Here is a 15,640-nt window from a genome sequence, read left to right on the forward strand (position 1 = left end):
CTACGTCCTTGTTAACCTCCTTGGCACTTCTGGTAGGTGATGAACATGGCTCCTGGCTTCACCTGAAGCTCGGACAGTGTCTGGCACAGCTGAACCGGTTTGCCATTGTAGATCAGATTCAGGCTTGCTCCAAGTTCTGGTCTCAGCTTCAAGACCTTCTGCTGCAGTTTCCCGATGGTATCGGTGCTCCTCACAGTCACAGGAATCGTCATGCCATTAGAGCCATTGAAGACATTCACAGGAAAGTGTTTAGGACCTGCCGAAATTGGCTCTTGAACCCGGAGAACAGTGTGGGTGGCTTTTTCCAGTGGCTTGAAGTGGACAGGCACAATGTCTTTGGGGTCTCTTTTGACACATTGCCTGAGTTCAGCTTCAAGCTGAAGGTATCGAGCCTGAAAGAGAAGACAGACATTTGTGAATGGAGCAATTTATCACAATAAAACAAACACATAAGGCTGGACACAAGTGACAATTACAACACTTTCATGTTAAGTCTTACGTAAAATATTGTAAATATTGTTAAATGTATACTATGTGAAATGATTGGCTCCTTTAAACTGGATTTAAAATAATCTTACCAATGCTGCATGAACAGTAGTAGCCATGCTCTCTGACACAGGATATATTTCTGCTCTTCTGTTTCTTGTGCCTTTTGCTTTTAAAGGCAGTATTTGGAAAGTACCCTTTTAATTTTTTATAGTGACAGACTCCACCCCCTATAATCACCTCATAGCTTGATTCCTTTTGTCTAGTTCACCTCAGGTAACTGGAGATCAAACTATGAAAACCTTCAGCAGAGGGACATCTGACAGAAATGGTAAAAAAAAACTGACAAGTCATAATGTTTTATATTTCTCTTTTTTGTTTCTTTATTTCACGAGTACAACTTTAAATCACCACTTCTGAACATTATACTTTTGCCTTCTATTACTGCAATTATAGTATATATATATATATATATATATATATATATATATATATATATATATATATAATAGTTTGGGACTGAAAAGTACCAATCACTCCACCTCACCATGTGAAAAGTACCCAAGATACCAAAAGTGTAGATAAAGAACAAACCATATCTAACCATGAAGAAAAGAGTGGAAAGTCCCAAGGTCGTAATGAAAATGAAACTTCTTTATATCATACAATAAAACAATAACAAAAAGATAATAATTTCACGTGCATGAACCAGGAAGAAATTGACTGAAAACAAATTCATATTTATTTAAATAGTTTTTAATGTGACAATAACATTAAAAAAATGGTGATAGGTTTTTTCCATGAATTCAAAACATATTTGCTTTTGAATTTGCTGTACAAATATTACATCAAATCCACAGACTTAAAGCAGATTCACAACCCAAGATGTCAACTTAGAGAACCAAAATGATTACATGTCCCTAGTATTTTCCATTGTGAGGTTCACATGCCAGTTCATTCAACAGACACTACACACGTGTATCAACAACAGTGTTAAAGTCTGATGAGATTCTCTCGCATCACTGCACTGAAACTCTCTACAGGCTGTTGTTTGTTTTCCCTGCTCCCTTCTTGACACTGGGTGGTGTTTTCTGCACCGCTAAGAGCGTGTCTCTTTTCTCAATCTTCCTCAGCTGTTTCTTCTTCATTCTCTTGATCTTTGCTGTATTCTTAATCTGAAAGAGGCAAAGCAGCAATGAGACATTTAAAAAGACAAACAAAGAACTCGACAAATAAAAAGTCTTAGTAACAACTGAAGTTTTGGTGTAAAATGTCTTTCTGCATTTACCACTTGCACAATCTCCGCTTTTCTCTCATTTTCTGCTCGTCTTCTCAGGTTTTCTGCTCTCCTCCTCTTTTTCTCCTGCAAATACAGATTAGCAGAAAAAGCACATATGAACACTGTTCACTCTAATTTCAGCTTTTATGACATTCTCCACAGATCACAATGTCACTGTCACAAAGTTTCTCAGAAATTAACACTTATTTAGCAAGGAAGCATTAAATTAATCCAAAGAGAAATAAAGACAGGCTTGTGAGCATAGGACAGTTGGACCCAACTCCAAACCTTTGAAATGTAGTGTTACTAAGATTACTTTTTCTCCAAAACAAAACAACTTAGACAATATTCTAAACTATATATAAAATTATTCTCCGGTTTCACAGGAAAGGCTTAAACCTAATCCCAGACTAAAATACATGTCTGTTCTGTTTTAAAGCGTTAGTTCACCCAAAAATGATAATTATGTAATTAATAACTCACCCTCATGTCGTTCCAAACCCGTAAGACCTCCGTTTATCTTCGGAACAGAGTTTAAGATATTTTAGATTTAGTCCGAGAGCTCTCAGTCCCTCCACTGAAGCTGTGTGTACGGTATACTGTCCATGGCCAGAAAGGTAAGAAAAACATCATCAAAGTAGTCCATGTGACATCAGAGGGTCAGTTAGACTTTTTTGAAGCATCAAAAATACATTTTGGTCCAAAAATAGCAAAACCTTCAGTCAGTCAGGGACTGAGAGCTCTCGGACTAAATCTAAAATATCTTAAACTGTGTCCCGAAGATGAACGAAGGTCTCACTGGTTTGGAACGACATATGGGTGAGTTATTAATGACATCATTTTGATCTTTGGGTGAACTATCCCTTTAACTATTTAAGTTGTATGGGTGTTGGACACAATGCAATAAAAATAAAAGACAAAAACATGCAGTTTTGAGGCATAAACTGGCCTCTTTCTCTCTGGTCTGCTCATCTTTCAGCTGTTGTTGGTACTGCTTCACCAGCTGCTTCTCTCTCTTGGCCTCCATCTTCTTTTCCCATGAAGAACGCAGAGGTTTGTCTCTCAACAGAGCGGAGAACCTACAAAACAAAGTTAGTGCTGAACACTTCAGATAGATAACGAACAGAAGAAACACTAATGTAATAGTAAACAGACAAATAGAGCTGTTTGTACTACAAAAATGAGCCAAACGACTAAAAGACAAAATTAATTCTCACATTATTATCGATTAATAGTAGACATGTGCCTGTATGATTATAAACAATATTGTTATCGTCGGCACTTCTAGATACCGTGCATAATCATATATTACAAATTAATCCGATTTTGGAATGCATTTTAAGAATACTTTTCCCATCATGCACATCACAGCTGTATGCTGCTTGAAAGACAAGTGTGTGCTCTCTGATTTGGGCTGTGCAAAAAATCGAATGCGATTTTCATGCGCATCTCATCAGTAAAGGCAATCCTGTGATTAGAAGTACATCTCCAGCACGTGTGTTCAGATCAGGGTTGCCAGGTTTTCAAAACAAATCCTGCCCACTTGCTTCTCAAAACTAGCCCAATCGTGTTTCCAGGAGGTTCCCCGATAAAAATTGGGGGGAAATGTATTTTAACCCGGGACGCAATTTTTATCGGGGAACCTCGTGGAAAAGCGATTGGGCTAGTTTTGGATTAGTTTTGAGAAGCAAGTGGGCGGCATTTGTTGTGAAAACCTGGCAACCCTGATCTGAACGCACGTGCTGGAGATGTAGACAAATCCGGCGAAACATGGAAGTAAAGCAGCGCCACCATTACTGCGTGCCTTTGCTGCTAAGGAAGTAGCAGAAGTAGCGTGTTGGTCCCGTAGGCAGCTGTAGCAGATGTTAGCTCAAGCTGTACGAAAAGTTATTTTTATTTTTTAGTACGTATGCTGTCCAGTGATGCCGGGAAGAGCGTGTTGTGTGGTTGGCTGTTTTAACAACAGCACAAAACTACAGGCCTGGAATAAAACCGTTTGTGAAATTCACGAGCCTTTGTTGCACATTGACTGCCCATGTTTACGGCCATACGGATTACACAGAGTTCCTGGTCAAGCGGAGGAGTATTTGTGGTTTGAATTTCAAAATAAAATTGACAGAATATGAGAGCTGAGTTTTTTTCCCTATCATAAGTAACCTGCTCTGTCTGGTCTGTCGGTCTCCGTGTCCTCTTTGCTTCACGATTTTTCTGTGCGATTTTTCTGTGCGTGAGAAAATGGATGTGTGGTGTGAGAGCGTGAGAAAAGCGTTTTTTGCATTTGTATTAGTTGTTTAAAGAGTAAAAAAAAAATCCGTGTAACGCAATTACAGTCGGCAAGTCGGTTGGACTAAAGGGGAAAAAATTATTAATTGGGTCGGTCGGGTTATTGGCAAACAAGAATATTTTTTAAGGATGGCCTTATAGTTATTTGAGACTTGTGAAGCTTGTGAACATATTAGCAACACAGCTTGTAATGACAGCGTTCGGTTTTATTGTTGTCATAAATTAATACACTTCTTAATTACATTACATATTTTTACATTATTACATTATGTTGTCAAATTACCTTTATCAGTAAGTTTTGGCCACTGCCTGACACCATCTACCCAATGTTCCCTTTCACCAGACATTTTCTTTAATGAGCAGGATCCGCTTTCATTGAAATGTCGTTAGAGGGCACCGACAAGTGTCACACCGTCACACTTCGCAGGCACGCAGTAATGGCGGCAGGCAAGATGGGGCACCCATAGAGTTCGCGGCGGATTTGTGTATACTTCTAATTACACGAGCGCTGATGAAATGCGCATGAAAATCACAGCGCCAAATACTTTCATATTTAGAAGACTTGATAGGCTATTTATTTTCAAACCTTTTTTCATTTTAATCTGGACTACAACATGTCCTAGATATTGTTTGAAAGTTTTTTGATTCTTCATTGTTAATTCAAACTTTATATTAGGGCTTCATTAGTTAACATTAGTTGATTCATTAGTTAACATAAACCGCCAATGAAAAATTCAATAATCTCAGTTATTCCAATATTTAATAACACGTTGTTAAAATGTAAAGTTTCGACTATTATTTAATGAGCTAATATGAACTAAGACTTGTATTTTTTTAACATAGATTAATAACTTCTGTAGCAAATGTAGCTATTGCTCATTGTTGATGTTGATGGTTAACTAATGAGGTCTTACTGTAAAGCGATACCTATGGGTCTTTACAGTTCTTTTGCACTTTAATCTGTGTAAAACGTAACTTTATATATTTTTTCTGTATCGCTTTATTGTATTTAAATGTTCAGTTATTTTTGTTTTGAGAAAAAAGTTATTTAACCTGTTATACTGGATTATGATCACTTTTTTAAACTAAATTTCAATACGGTGATAATACCGTATACCGTGAAAAAAGCATGAGCAATTAATTGCAACAGGAAAATTTGATGCCGGCATATCCCCAATTAATAGAAGTGCAAGAATGTGAAAACAAACATAACATAGATGAAAAAACTCCTAAATGAAATAGGTCATGTGTTATTAGGGCAGTAATAAGAAACTTTATAGTGTTAATCACCTTTGCTTATTTCTGTTTTTCCATATTCTTCCAGACTTAGGTTTCCCAAGAGGTACCATCTTACTTTTCTTCTCAATGGATTCTGAGTGAGTCCTTTTTTTGGCCCTTTTCTCGGGGTCAGTGGGACCAGTGGATTCTGTCTCTGTGTTATTAACCACATTTTCCTTCTCACTGGTCTGATCTGACCCCATCAACCCTGCAGTGTCCAGTACTGACTCTTGACTGACATCTGCTGGTGTTGATGTTGACATATCAGGACACATTGGTTCTGTCGCCGAGCTGCACTGACCGCCTTTGGTATCTGGTGTACAGTCATCTGGTGGTGATTCCTGACGAGACTCGGTGCTTTCTGCCGTATCTTCTCGGACAACAGACTTTCTGGTCCGGCGGACGGGAGTTTTGGCCGCGGGGGTCCGCAGTCTGCGACCGCTCCGTGTGCGGCTCACAATGGGAGAATCCTCTTCGTTATCGAGAGCTTCTGCCTTCGCGACATCATCACTTCCATCTGTTTTCTTGCTTATGGACGCAGACATTATCATCGTTGTGTCGATAAATACATTACCAGATTATTTAAACAGTAATAAAATCTTCGTGTGCGGAAACACCATAGACAGGGAAACACACGTGTATTCCTCCTGTGTTTCGCCGAGAGCAGAAGAAAAATCACCCAAAAACGATCGCCCCCTAGTGGTTGGGAGACGCGTAGCAGTGATGGGAACTCCGACTCATTTCTGTAAGTCGGTTCACGAATCAGAATCGAAAAGATCCGGTTCACTCATTCTTTTGTGTCCAGTTGCTGTCAGTGGCACACAACGTGCTTTTAATCTGATGTGTCTAGTTTAGTTTGTCGCAATACTAAAATTAATTTATGACTACAAATTTTCTCACGAGTTACATTTTTATTTTTATTATATGATTTATTACTTCTCGAATCGGTTAAACTCAAAATCAACTATTTATTTTTTGTTACCTTGGTCCAGTAAAGTTGTTGGCATATTCACTTTAAATAATTATTACGGTTTTCTATTAATAAGGGTATTAATCTGTGTTTAATTCAATTTGTTGCAACATTAAATTTAATTTACTTAATGTACTCTTCACTAGATAAAAAAGTTACATAAGATTAAATTCTTCTAAAAGAGACGGTTCTCCAGAGTTGAGGTGTTGACTCGTTCAGAGCGGCTTTGTGAACCGGTTCAGCTAGTTCATTAAAAAGATCCGACTCCCAGAAAACGATTCATTGGCGAGTCGTACATCGCTAGTAGCAACCAAAACAATTCCGTTTGACTTCCGCCCCGCTGTTTGTTGATTCAGTCAGACACTATGGCGCTCGGTGTCGGACTGATGTCGCTTCTCCTCCTGATCCTACCACTGCTCACGGCAAGTATTGACTTTCTCTGGTTGTTTAAATAGTGTCCTTTAAACCAAACGTAAAGGTCCGGTTACTAATTGATGCACTGGCTAGTGTGCAGATGTTTTCTCCATTAATTAACTTACTTGTTTTTATGAAATAGTAATTTCACATGCACCTTTTGCTAAAAAGTATCATACTTTTCCATGTTGTGTAATTCAGAAATTGCTCATAGATGGAGATTCGGTCACATTTTCGATGTGATGTTCTGTAAGAAACGCTGATATTTGAAGCTGACAAGCGCGTCTAGACTGCCATGACTTGCGTCTTGTGACATGTCATGTGAGGAAGTCAGTCATCAAACATAAACCCTTTACAGGATCATGACAATCACGTAGAGATGTACGTGATTGTCATTTGTCATTTACGTGTCACGTGTCATTTAGGCCTACTCAATGTTCAATGCATGAAAGATTACTGACATTTTTACCTAAATGTGTCAGGAATCACACTAGACTGATGTGATATTTAAAGGGATTGTTCGCTAAAAGAAAGACAGTTGTCATAATTTGCTTTTTTTCTTTCGATATAAACATAAATATTTTGCAGGATCTCTAAAAAGCTGCTCTGTTGACCAAAATATATATATATTGCCATTGTGATATTTTTGTCAATTATGATAAGACATATGAGAACCACTCTCTGGAATACTGTACTTGATATCGATTGGTCATTTTTTAGTTGGGTGTTCTGTTCCTTTTGGTCTCAAATTTGCATGTTTTTAAAGCACACTGTGTCTTCTTCCTTTTTTAGTATGCCACAACACCAAGTTTCACCATCGATTACCGTCAAAACTGCTTCCTTAAAGATGGAGAGCCGTTTCGCTACATCTCCGGCAGCATCCACTACAGCAGGATTCCCAGAGTCTACTGGAAGGACAGGCTACTCAAGATGTACATGGCTGGTTTGAATGCCATCCAGACGTAAGAGGAACTGACTGTGATTCAGTGTCAGTCATATGCAATATTTAGGGTTCGCCACAGTCATGGAAAATCTTTGATTTCCAAGCCTGGAAAAGTCATGGATATTAATAAAATAAAATTCATGGAAATACTTGGAGTAATATTGTTTTTTTCTGAGCTATACAATTTTAAATTGCATCCTGCAGGTGCAATCAATTCTGAAATTATTTTGTAATGTGTAGTTATCAGTGGATATTCTTTGGCCTGAACCCTGAATATATATATATTTTTTTACTTCTAACGTTTTATCAAAAGCATAAACCTGTGATTTCGGTCCAACTTTGATTTTCCAAATGGCCAAATTGACCCTCAGATATGTGCCCTGGAACTTCCATGAGGCGGTGCCGGGACAGTACGACTTCAGCGGAGATCGGGATCTAGAGCACTTCCTTCAACTGTGCAAAGACATCGGCCTGCTGGTCATCATGAGACCAGGCCCCTACATCTGTGCAGAGTGGGATATGGTGAGAAAAGACTGAGAGACTGTTAAATTGTAGGCAGAGACAAATGCATTTTGCCTGCAAATGCATGTCCTATATAAAGTCAATCAATTACAGTGATATTTAAGGTATAATTCAATAGAAATGCTTAACTGAACAGATGCTTTTAGAATCATTAGAAGTCGCATGTAAAGACTAATGTTTGAAATGTTATTTTAAAGTTTAAACAGTGTTCTATATTCCAATATTTCAACAAATGAGCAGTTGTGCATGATGAAAATAAAAAATGCATTGTTAATCTTTTCCAATCCACAATTTGGTCAATATTTCTTGTTTCAGGGGGGTCTACCTTCCTGGCTGTTGAAAAAGAAAAATATTGTGCTGCGATCATCTGATCCAGGTTATACAGTTATTGCTTAACCTCAGATTGGAAAATATGCAGTGGAATGAGTAAAATGTATGGTTAATAAAATACAGTAATTAATTCTGAGCTCTTTATATTGTTCTAGATTACCTTGCAGCAGTGGATAAGTGGATGGGGCAGTTGTTGCCCATCGTAAACCGTAACCTATACCAAAACGGAGGACCCATCATTACGGTGCAAGTAAGACTAAAATCACACTGATGAAAGTAACATCTATTTATATATGTGTGTGTGTGTGTCACATATTTGATTACACATTTGAATATATGTTGTTTCACACCATGTTTAGTGTTAAACCCATTGGACTGAGCAGTGATATTTCCTGTTGAACTAGTACATTCACAACTGTCCATTTATTTTCCACCTTATTATATAATATTCAATTGTCGGCTTTCCAAGGGTGTGTGTGTGCGTGTGACCTGTGTGTATAATCATAAAGAAGACTTACAATATATAAAGAAACAATGTGTAGATAAATAACACATGTTTATTTATATATTTTCACCCTTTTCCTGGGCAAATAAATAATTTTTTTTCCCCCATACGCAGGTAGAGAATGAATACGGGAGTTACTTTGCCTGTGATTATAATTACATGCGGCATCTCAGGGAGCTTTTCCGCTCTCAGCTGGGAAAAGAGGTGGTGCTGTTCACCACAGATGGAGCAGGTGTGGGTTATCTCAAGTGTGGGTCCCTCCAGGGCATCTATGCCACTGTTGACTTCGGCCCAGGTCTGCATATCATATTTATCACCATTATCACTTCTATATTACCTTCACGTTCCTTAAAGTGTTTCAAAAAATGCTAATTACTGAACTTCTGACATTACAGGCTTTCAACTCTGAAATTCTGGTATTTCATGAAAAAATTATAAATAAATGTAATGTTGTATTTTTGTGCAGGTTCAAATGTGACTGCTGCTTTTAAAGCACAGAGACATGCAGAGCCACAAGGGCCTTTGGTAAGATCCAGAAACCTTCCTATCAGTGGCTGATTATAAACACTGGACACTGGAGGGCAAAGCTGCTTTCAACTACATTTACATGTATTCATTAAGCAAATGCTTTTAAGTGATAAAATGTGAATTCACTCATGCATAAACATTTCTAATGTGCTCTGGGAAATGGAAGAGAAGGTTTTTTTTTGTTTTGTTGCAGGTGAACTCTGAGTTCTACACAGGCTGGCTGGATCACTGGGGCAGCAAACATGCTGTCATTCCTACAGCTGCTGTGGTCAAGAGCCTCAATGAAATTCTGGAAATTGGAGCCAATGTGAACTTGTGAGTTGGTCGCCTATAATAACAACTGAACTGAGATATTTGAATTTTGAAAGAAGTTAATTGATTTTTGTAGATGACTTAATTTTTTTGTTATGTTTTCAAGATATATGTTCATCGGTGGAACTAACTTTGGCTATTGGAATGGTAGGTTTTGGAGACTTGTACCTCAGCAAGCCAAAAATAAGTTAGAATGTGTCTCGATTCATGTTTTTATCGCATTATAGGCGCCAACTCTCCTTATGGTTCTCAACCAACCAGCTATGACTATGACGCTCCACTCACGGAAGCTGGAGACCTCACAAAAAAGTATTTCGCCATAAGAGAAGTTATCAAAATGGTAAAATTAGCTTATTTCTCAAAAGAATTGTGATTTTTGATAGAGAAATGCAACGGCTACTAATGATGCAAATTGATCTGATTGTTTTTGTTTTAATACAGTACAAAGAGATCCCAGAAGGACTGATTCCTCCATCAACACCTAAATTTGCCTACGGACAAGTGAAAATGAAGATGGTAAATGTTTTTTGCATCTCTGCTTGTCTACTGTTATAACATGATTTATATTATATATTATATTTATGATTTATATTTACATTATTATGTATAACACCTCAGTTTTTCTTACTAACTCAAGTTTGAATGATCTCTTTAACGTTGTAGCTCAAGGCCGTGTCAGAGTCTTTAGATATATTATCTTTCTCTGGCCCTGTAAAAGCTCTTTACCCACCAACATTTACTGAAATGAATCAGGTATGCCCGCATCTCATCAGTTAATGTGAAGTTATGTTCAGTAATGTTAAGTTATTTACATGGTTCCTCTGTGCTTATTGCTTTGTCTTATTTGTGCACTGAAAATGAATGTCTCATTACCTCGTCAGGCCTTTGGCTTTATGCTGTATCAGACTGTGTTACCGGTCAACTGTTTGAAGCCCACCCCGCTGTCGTCCCCGCTAAATGGGGTCCATGATCGAGCATATATATCCATTGATGGTGTAAGCAACACTGTTTTACTCTGTTGACTGTTTTACAGAACTATGAGTTACTCAATCATAATAGCTGCGATGGTGAAACAGCTCTGTAAGATTTTAACATAAGATAAAGGTTGTGCACAAATTTATATCTAATTAAGTTTTTGCATAACACAACATTGTTATACACTACCGTTCAGAAGTTTGGGGAAGGAAGATGGAGCATCACAAGTGTGTTCGACACTGATAATAATAATAAGAAATGTTTCTTGAATGATTTCTGAAGGTTTATGTTACACTAAAGCCTGGAGTAATGATGCTGCAAATTCAGCTGTGCGTTAATAAATTACATTTTAATTTCATTCCAATAGAAAAGCAGTTCTTTCAAAAACATTTCTTACATTTCTTCTTAAATCTTACTGACCCCAAATTTTGAAAAGGAGTGCAATTGTTTAATTTCATCCTGTGCTTAATAAATCTTTTTTACTTTTTCAGATTGCTGCTGGTATTTTGGAGAGGAACAAGGCACTCACCCTTAATATAACGGGGAAAGCTGGCAGCCGTGTGGACATCCTAGTGGAAAATATGGGCAGAATCAACTACGGCAAAGAAATTAATGACTTCAAGGCAACCAAAATGTTCCTATTCACTTCCTGTTTTTCTAATTCTCAGTTTCCCAGCCCGTTCTCACAACATTCTACAAGGTCATGAATCCCACTGAAAAAATTAGACTGTACTTCTTCTTACAGCTTTCAAGCTATGTCCACAGGGTTATTATCATCAACTAAAACAAACTACTATCTACAGACTTCTCAAACATTTTTGTTCATTGTAACTAAGCTAAAATAAAAAATAAAAATAAGATAAAAAAAATTTGGAATAACTAAAAATTAGAAACTGAAATAAATACAAATTGAAAACTAAGGCACTAAAATTAAACTGGAAATAAATAAAACTAAACTGAAATAAATTAAAACTAAATGTAATATATATTAACACTTTAGAATAAGATTCCATTTATGTTAGTTAATATATTTGCATGAACAAACTACATTTATTACTGTAGTTATTCATCTTTTTTTGTTGTTAATGTTAGTTATTGACAATACAGTTATTCATTGTTAGTTTATGCTAATTCACAGTGCATTAACTAATGTTAAAAAGCACAACTATTGATTTGAATAATGCATTAGTAAATGTTGAAATTAACATCAACTAAGATTAATAAATGCTGTAAAAGGATTGTTCTTGCTAAGTTCATGTTAACTAAAGTAGTTAACTAATGAACCTTATTGTAAAGTATAATCCTTTGCTTCCCTTTTCCATATATCTCTTTCTTTTTTTCATTTCCTCTCTCTGTTCCTCAGGGTCTGGTGTTTAATCTGACTCTGGGTGCTGATGTTCTGAGTAACTGGACGGTGTACTCTCTGAGTATAGATGAAGCCGTGCGCAAGGGGCTGTTGTCGGCATCAAACGGATTCATCTCCACCTCCAGCAGCTTCACCACCTCCTCTTCTCCTTCTCTTTCACCTCCAACCTTCTACGCTGGCAGCTTCATCATCCCTGACGGCATTCCTGACCTCCCTCAGGACACATACATCCAGTTTCCCAACTGGAGGAAGGTAGAAGTCTTAACTGCTGCTACTGTTTTTTTTTTTAAATCCATTGATAAATTTAAAGAGATCAGAATCCCCTATAGATTAGCACTGGGGGAGTTATAAAGGGATCATAACATACTTTTTATTTCAGGGTCAAGTGTGGATTAACGGTTTTAACGTGGGCCGCTACTGGCCATCCCGTGGGCCACAGGTGACCCTCTTTGTCCCAGCCCACCTGCTCAGCACCTCCGTCCAAAACAACATTACTGTTCTGGAGTTAGAGGCATCACCTTGTTCCTCAGGTTCCTGCACGGTGGAGTTCACTGATACTCCTGTCATAAACAGCACTGTGAAGACAACCGAACACTTCAAGAGAAGTTCAACAGACAAGACCCTCTGGAGCAGAACGATCTTAGATTAAAACATTCGCAGCAACACGTATTTCACTGATTTGAAGGAATTTGAAGGATGAAATAGGAAGTTGTAAAGGATATGACAGTACTGTATGGAATATGCGATCACTGTGAATGTACAGTAATCTCGCACATGTACAGTAATTCTCAGGTATTCGTGCTGCTCAGAAAATGAGCTGTGATCTTAATTTTAACACATTAGATGCCTTTTAAGATGATGTTAATATTGATTTTATACTGCCAATTTGAAGTCCTATTATTTGCACTTTTAATTATTTTAAATACTAGAAATCTTAGTTTTTATTTTGACAGGCATGCTATGGGGTTTAGACAAGTGCCTATCGTTTTTTTTTTTCTTTTTTGCAAATTAGTGACTTTTTGCACCACATGCTTTGTGATATGTCACTATGATATAATGTTGAATGTTTTTCTGTCTATACTGTATGGCAATTAATTGTACTGTTAAAGCTGAAAAAAAATATGGTTGTGTGTAAAATAAACTGCATTATTTTAGACCGTCTTTATCAGAGATATATGATTTGATTTCACATGCGTTTTATTTCAGGGGTCTAAAGCAGGGTGGTTTACAATAATTTTGCACGTTCACCTTTTCTTATGCATATAATTAAAAAAAAAAAATGCATGCAAAGCTAATGATGGTGTGGCGGGGTGGTGTAATTTTTGAAACACAAGAGCAAGTTTTTATTCCCTAATAAATAAAGTCCGACTACGCCACCCTAGGGATTAGCCCCAGGGAAAATACTCAATGAGCACAGCACACAGGTTCGGTTCCCTCATAGAATTAGGCAAGAGACGGGAGTAATACAAAAATACAAGTGTTTATTAATAGAAAAATACTTTAAAATGTTGGACACTGAAACCCACTTTAAACTAAACAATGAGAAAAACCATGCAAAAACAAACTAAACACCGGCATGCCGGAGGCTCCCAACGGCAGGAAGCAACGTGGAGTTTGATTTTACAAAGCACACTTCCACACGCACACCCCGTGTCACTTAAATCACACACTCAGTGTACACTGCACACGATAAAGGACCACCAACAGGAGGAGGAAGAGCAATCCACACGTGTGACCCCAGCGCCTGCAAAATAAAGATAAGAAACTATAACAAGGTTCATAAAAAAAATGACCAGATGGACATCAATAAAGCAAATCCTCACAACAATAAATGTAAATGACAAATAAATAAATAAAAAACCCATTCAAGCGCAGGAAAGTCAATTAGTTGGTCACCTAAATAATACAAGACAATTTTAGCTCAGAGGTTCACACACACAAATAGAATTGTACTTATAGATGGTTGGTCACATGAACCAAGCAATTAAATGGCTTGATTAAATATTATATGCAGTTTAAATGACTTTACAAAAAGATGAAATAAAAATCAAAGTTAACCAAACAAACTATACTTCCAAAAAAATTGAAGTTAGTTAACAGAAAATAAACAAAAAGAGGTTTCAAATAAAACAAAGACACAAACTCCCAGTCATAGTAACGTATAAACACTTACCATCAGGAGATCACGCTAGATAGCACGCTTAATAGACACGGATTGGTCAGTCATGCCCACCGATTACACAATGGAATCACGCCTATTTGATATCCGAAAGAATGTTAAACCCATACAGCCGTTTCAGCACCATATCACGAGCTCTTAACAATAAACATTACCTGTGAGGTGAACAGTCATCAGACCCACTAAGCAGCACGGAGGGCACCGCACCAAAGCTGCACTAATTGATAACAATGATTTAAAAAAAGTTATACATAGGAAAACTCCAGAAAGGATCACCCATTAAAACACAGCTCGCTTACCTACAACCACCGTCGACGCTAGCAAAACAAACGGGGAAATCGGACGTGACGCATACCAGGTAACAGCCAATCACACTTAAATGCAAGGTACTACTTGCTGATAGGATGACACTGCTGTCAATCACCTGATACCGTTACAATGTTGTTAAATACCCACCAATTCTTTTCAAACATTATGCTGCTGCTTTGTTTATAATATTTTATAATAATAATGTTCGTTGAATATATGAAATAATAATAAGAATCTTATTTTCTGGGTTCCCCCCCCAAATAATAAAATGTTGAATGGAAATGGACTGAGACCCAACTTTAAGCCACTCTTAAGAGGCAAAGACAGTGTAGAGAATAAAACGTTTTAGTTCCTTATCTTTCTGTGTCCTTCCGTTTTGGTCAGAACGTGTAAAAATCTACAACCAATAACACTAAAACGTGCATCTTGTCGTGCACACGCTGCTCGTGTCCGTGTGGATTGATGTTGTGATGTGCACGCGCATTCGTAATCGTAACCGGAAATGGAATCGTCGTCAGCACGAAGGATGTGATCAATATGGTAAGTGTCAATGGCAAACCGCTTTTATTGCTTTAAACAAAAACTTAAATGAGGTGTTTCATTGCTATATAAAGTACAGAACATTCCAAGTTTAAATACTTAGTTTTTTATTCGCGAAATCCTCGAGTATGTCGCTTAAAAAACGATTGTTAGCTCTCATGCTAGCCAACGTCAAACAACTTTAATGTACGAAATAGTGAACATTAGTCTAATGTGTCAGTTAAATATATCTGAATTTTATATTTGAAAGAAATGCTGCGCTGAGCATTTTAACGCTGCGAAAATTACTGTATTATTTAGTTTAACTGAATAATAATAATAATAACGTTAATTTACATGAAGAGTCTTGTGTACTATTTATTGCATAATTTTTTTTATTATATATACGATATATATATATATATATATATATATATATATA

The 15,640-nt window shown here is 37.1% G+C and overlaps 2 protein-coding genes across 2 annotated transcripts; one reads left to right on the top strand and one right to left on the bottom strand.

Moving 5' to 3' along the window:
- Nucleotides 1-1,226: 1,226 nt before the first annotated feature.
- On the bottom strand, nt 1,227-5,962 carry LOC132142743 (coiled-coil domain-containing protein 86-like). The gene is made up of 4 exons (XM_059552852.1): nt 5,339-5,962; nt 2,715-2,844; nt 1,775-1,849; nt 1,227-1,661 (listed from the first exon to the last, which is right to left on the bottom strand). Exons 1-4 carry the CDS (start codon nt 5,875-5,877, stop codon nt 1,524-1,526), a joined length of 882 nt encoding a protein of 293 aa, XP_059408835.1. The 5' UTR covers nt 5,878-5,962; the 3' UTR covers nt 1,227-1,523.
- A 433-nt stretch (nt 5,963-6,395) lies between these two features.
- glb1 (galactosidase, beta 1) lies at nt 6,396-13,442 on the top strand. The gene is made up of 16 exons (XM_059552853.1): nt 6,396-6,718; nt 7,503-7,672; nt 8,025-8,175; nt 8,491-8,551; nt 8,661-8,755; nt 9,125-9,305; nt 9,477-9,535; nt 9,732-9,853; nt 9,957-9,997; nt 10,078-10,190; nt 10,292-10,366; nt 10,514-10,603; nt 10,732-10,845; nt 11,317-11,448; nt 12,189-12,443; nt 12,571-13,442. Exons 1-16 carry the CDS (start codon nt 6,662-6,664, stop codon nt 12,838-12,840), a joined length of 1,986 nt encoding a protein of 661 aa, XP_059408836.1. The 5' UTR covers nt 6,396-6,661; the 3' UTR covers nt 12,841-13,442.
- The last annotated feature ends 2,198 nt before the right edge of the window (nt 13,443-15,640 follow it).

Source organism: Carassius carassius, chromosome 6 (genome assembly GCF_963082965.1).
Source record: "Carassius carassius chromosome 6, fCarCar2.1, whole genome shotgun sequence".
Lineage (NCBI taxonomy): Eukaryota > Metazoa > Chordata > Actinopteri > Cypriniformes > Cyprinidae > Carassius > Carassius carassius.